The sequence below is a fragment of the Rattus norvegicus genome, chromosome 2, assembly GCF_021556685.1.
Source record: "Rattus norvegicus strain SHRSP/BbbUtx chromosome 2, alternate assembly SHRSP_T2T, whole genome shotgun sequence".
NCBI classification, from domain to species: Eukaryota; Metazoa; Chordata; class Mammalia; order Rodentia; family Muridae; genus Rattus; species Rattus norvegicus.
The window spans coordinates 180,748,797-180,753,762 of record NC_141535.1 but is presented as its reverse complement, the minus strand read 5'-3'; the positions used below and the strand labels follow the sequence as shown (position 1 = coordinate 180,753,762).

Below are 4,966 nucleotides of genomic sequence, written 5' to 3'. Positions count from 1 at the left end.
CTTCTCTCTTTCTCTCCATCCCCTCCTTTTCTTCCTCCATTTCTTCTATTCTTCCTTCTCCAGAATGTGCTGAACCAGACAGATTTTTAAAAAATTGATTATTCTATTTATTTACATTTCAAATGCTACCCCCTTTCTGGTTTTCCCTCCGTAAACCCCCTATCCCATCTCCCTCCCCCTACTCCCCACCCACCCTCCTCCTACTCCCACCTTTTCTATTCTTTATCCCAGGCATTCCACATCATCCTGGGAAGACGAGAAGAGTTATTCTCAGAGGAGGCACATGACTGCCCAAATGACTGCCCAGTGATTCAAACTTTCTGTCCTCCCTTCCAGCTAACTTTTCCATTCTGTCACTCACTCATCTACTTACTCAATGTTTGGTGCATCACTAGGATGCAACACACCTTACATTCTGGACAGCAGAGATGTCCTTAAGTAGCACATATGTATCAGAGCAGACAGTCACAATGAAATAAGCATGAACCACAGAGGCAAGCTTCACTGTTGGTGTATAGAATTAAGAATGAGGGTCTCTGAGCTATGTTCTACAATCCCCATTAGGTGGCAGGCTTTGTATTTGTTTTTTTTTTTTTTTTTTTTTTTTTTTTTTTTTCCGGAGCTGGGGACCGAACCCAGGGCCTTGCGCTTGCTAGGCAAGTGCTCTACCACTGAGCTAAATCCCCAACCCCTAGGTGGCAGGCTTTGATCAAAACTGTAAGAACAGCATTTGAGGAAGCAGCAGTCCTAGGACTGTAGGTGATTGATCTGTCCATGGAAGCCAGTCTGATGCCAAGGCTCAAGGAGAGAGGCTCCTTGAACTGAGGTCATCTACATCAGCAGAGAGATGGCACTAGTGGGGAGGGAAGGTGACACATAGGAGGGTGCTGGAAAGTCTTAATGAAGCTGAACTTGTTCAAAATCACTTTGGAATTGGATGTTTCTGATTTTGAATTCTGTTGTCTTTACATCTGGTCTTTCTAAAGTGAGAGGAGAAGGGACAAGAAATTCAGCATATCTGAGGGGACATGGCTTGAAAATTCAAATATATTGAAGAGCCTTGTGCAGGTAGCTTGATGATTTCAGTGATACCCATTGTCAGAATTGTAGGATTGGTTCTAGGAGGTAATGATTCAGCTAGGTTGAGGTGAATAGGGAGATTACCTAAGCTGTGAGTAATCCTTTTTGGGTGTGATTTTATTGAAGTCTGTAGTGACATAGTTCAGCAGTAGTTCACTAAGGGTTTGGATATTGCAGCTTGGTAAGTGGTACAGTATTTATCACTGCATTTTATTATAGCAATGGAAGCACATTGCTCTTTTAAAAATTACATTCCAGAATGGATTAAATCTTTTAAGTCACAAATATTACATATAAGGATAATGAGGCATAATCATTTTTAATCAATATCAAAGAAAACCATGTGTCTGATTGTCCTGTTAAAGGAGGAATTAAAGGAGTAAGCCTTCCCTTTTAGGTGATGAATAGGTGATAGTAATGGGAAGGAAGGAGCACAGGTATCTGTGGTGTTGTGGAGAGAGAAAGAAGGGAAGTGGGGAAGGGCTCGAGTCTAGAGGCATGCTCGTGCACTGACTTCATCTCATTGGTGGTAATAAATGATTTGTGTTGAAGCTGGGAAATGCATGTTTTTTACTGACACCTCTAACACCACTGTCTAAAGGCTTCAATATTTTGCCCAAGCTGGTGTCTTCTCTGGACTTATTAAGTAAATGCCAGAGTCCACTCAATTCCAGAGAATGAGTGGCTGCTCCTTGAGGTCTGGTCCATCGTGCTTCACTGCTTGTAAAATCAGTCCATTATTCTTGGACCCAAATTCTGCTTCCCTGACTCCCTGCTGAATCTGTAGGGCCCAGAGTAGAGTGCACAGCAGACAATAACAGTGTGTGAAATGAATAAATTGGTCTAGGAGTTAGAACTCTATTGCAGTCATCCTCATGAGGTCTGTGGATATGTTCATCACTAGTTCCCTTGTTACTCCCAGCCTCCCAGGTCTTAGTATCCACTCAGGCATCTATTGTTAAGTCTTTTCTTTCCTCTTCACTGGGGTAAGAGTTATCCCGAGTAGGGGGTTCTGTTGTACTTTTGAAGTGGGGATCAGGGTGCTTACAGCCTCTGTCAGATAGTAGCCTGTGACCCTCTAGTTCTGACCAGCCTCTGGCACACTGTGGAGAGGCTGCACTGAACTGTGGAACCTTTATATGGTGTCACTCATACCTAGTATGTGACACCTCCCAGGCTGGCATAGGTGTACAGAGTTCTTCCTGGGTTGCCCTTCCTGTCTACAACCTGCCAAATGTCCTGCTCCCAGTGATGTCATTGCAAACTCTAAGGCTAGAACTGTGGCTTCTACTTCAATGCATATCTTGCTTTCTAGATTTGGTTAGTAGATGTCTAATATTAAACTTCATTCAGGTTTTTCTGATCATCAAAGTTTGAACAAACTTTATTTCAACCACAAAGCACTAAAATCTTACAATTTAGGTCACAGCAAGTCTGTGTTAAGGTTGAAACTTCCACGTGTTGGATTAGGATAGTGTAGTTTCAAAAGCATAAATATTTGCTTTTTAAATGGTTTCCACATCAAAGCCACCATTTCCCCCTTATCTTTTCCCTAAAGGTCTTCCTTTGCATACTCCAGTCACCTCATAGACTAAACTTTAAACCTCTGGCTACATCATCTCTCCTTGCCCTTAAACAATCATCTCATTTCTTTTCCTTTGATCTTCATACAATTGTGTTAGCCTCCTCACTCCATCCCTTTACTTCCCCATCTTGCTCGTTTGTTGTTTATTTATTTACTTATCGATCAATTGATGCTCTTGTGCTGGGAGCAGAACATGGGCCTCTCTCACACATGCAAACTTTCCAGGGAAAAACTCTCACTGACCTCCATCACCAGACCGGGAGCTTTGTATTCCTTTCATCCACTGCTGATAGTTATGCCTTTGCCTCAAGGTTTTGATGCCTTCTTTGTAATGAGGATTTTAAGAACAGTTCACCAAAATAAGTATCACATCATAGGTTAGACATTTCCAGGTTAAATCAGGATCATGTTTCAGAGGAAAAACAGTCCTTCAGAGGTTTCAGAGCACCAGCCAACAGCAACCCACAATCTTTCCTCCTCTCATCTTCTACTAAGACTCTCCGAAGTCCTTCCATAAGCAGGCAGAAGTGGTGGCAGCTATTTCTTCATTGTATAACTAACTAGGGATTTGTCTAAGAGATGGTTGCCATGGGCAAGGATCTAAGGATTCTGGGACTTCAAGAGTGGCACAGAATAAAATGACTCATGAGATTCTAGCAGTTACAGTTCAAGCAGTTTTATTTTTGAAATCCATATGTGTAGGACATATGCAGTCCTCAGCTAGGGCAGGAATGGGGACTGTAAGGTCCCAGACATCAGACAGGAAGAGAAATTCCTAGGGGAGTTGAAACCTTGGACAGAAGAATCCAGCAGTGCCTCTGGGAATGGATAAGGCAGGCTGAATTTTCCTTGACTTCTCAGTTTCTTGTTCCCACTGAAATCCCTTGTCTCTGCCTCAGGATCCAAGTTAGCAGCAGCCCCCAGAGGTGTGACCACAGCCTGAGCCCCCAGACTGCTGACCACTGCCACGGTCACAGGAACTGGAGCTCCTGCGCCTGCATCTGTGGGACCTGCGCCTGTGGTGGCTCAGGCAGCAGCCTCCCTCAGAGCTGGGGACACTGCAGCCCCCAGAGCTTGTAGCACAGCAGGAAGAGGCTGCAGGCAGACACTGTGCTGTGCTCTTTGGGGGGCACTTTGGGGAGCACTTCGGGGAGGGGCACTTGGGAGGAGGCTGGCACTGCTCTGGCTCTGCTGGCAGGACATCTTGGCAGGAACTTGACCTAGAAGAGTAGGATAGAAGCATTATAGGAAGAAGTTTCCGGTGAATGTCTACTGACTTAGTCTATCAAGCACATGCCTCCCATGACCTATCTGTTTCCCAAACCAATATTTCTATGAAATAAATAGGGCCAGTGATGCACAGATCCATCTGAATACAGCATTCTCAAGGCTATCAGATAGACGCATCCCTAGTTAATGCACTTAGAACAATGAGCTTTACGAAGGCAAAGGGTAACTGATCTCTATGACCTGCAAGCTATTGTCTTCCATTTTCCCTGCTTGTAGAAGGGAGTGTGGATGCTTCTAGGTACCTCTCTGCTGCAAATACAGGTATTGTGAAAATGACTCTAGGAAAATCCTCTGGCCTGATGCAGCCCTCTCAGCAGAGTGGAGGCAATGCTGAGATCCAGAACTCTGGGGTGTCAGAGACTCCTACCTGAGTTCTCCTCCCTGTCTATCAGCCCCTGGCAGATCTTCTTCGTGCTGTCTCTACACTGGACACCTCTATTTCTTTTACCCTAGTCAAATCCTGCTTGTTATCTCTACACCCTTTTAGCTGAGACCCTGTCCCTAGTTTGGTACTCACCAGATACAGCAAAGGCAGGAGAAGAGGGCTCTGCTGAAGAGGCTGTGGGTGAATAGTCCAGGGCAGCAGCCTTTTTATCCTTGGCAGGTGTGTGATGCACAACCCAAGCATGCTGCTGCTTTCACAACAGGGGAGTTGACAGAGTCAGGTCCATCCATTCTTCATCTCTCTGTGTTCCTAGTACAATCACCATCAGTAGGGAACCAGGAAACGATGTCTCTGTGACTTCTCACCCAGGCCTGCCTAGTAAGGGGAAGGGATGAGACTGCTCTTCAACTACCTTTACCACATTTAGTCAGTTTATGTTCTTCAACATAAGCTCTGTGCCTGTTTGATTGCTGGGAAGGTTACTATTGTATTTTCTCTTCTTGGGTAGATCATGATCTATTAGAAAAGAGGTGAAAATATTAACATACACAGTTGTAAATACAGGGTCATATATTTTATGGCAAGTGCTGTAGTCTACCTATGTGCTATGTCATCAGGTTTTAGTG

General features: G+C 44.4%; 1 protein-coding gene across 1 annotated transcript; it reads right to left on the bottom strand.

The window, feature by feature from the left end:
• Positions 1-3,325: 3,325 nt before the first annotated feature.
• On the bottom strand, positions 3,326-4,522 carry Lce3el2 (late cornified envelope 3E like 2). Its single transcript, NM_001401891.1, is given in 3 exon segments — positions 3,326-3,846; positions 3,849-3,885; positions 4,473-4,522. Coding segments are annotated over 2 exon segments (294 nt in total). The 5' UTR covers positions 3,869-3,885; positions 4,473-4,522; the 3' UTR covers positions 3,326-3,572.
• Between the last annotated feature and the right edge of the window lie 444 nt (positions 4,523-4,966).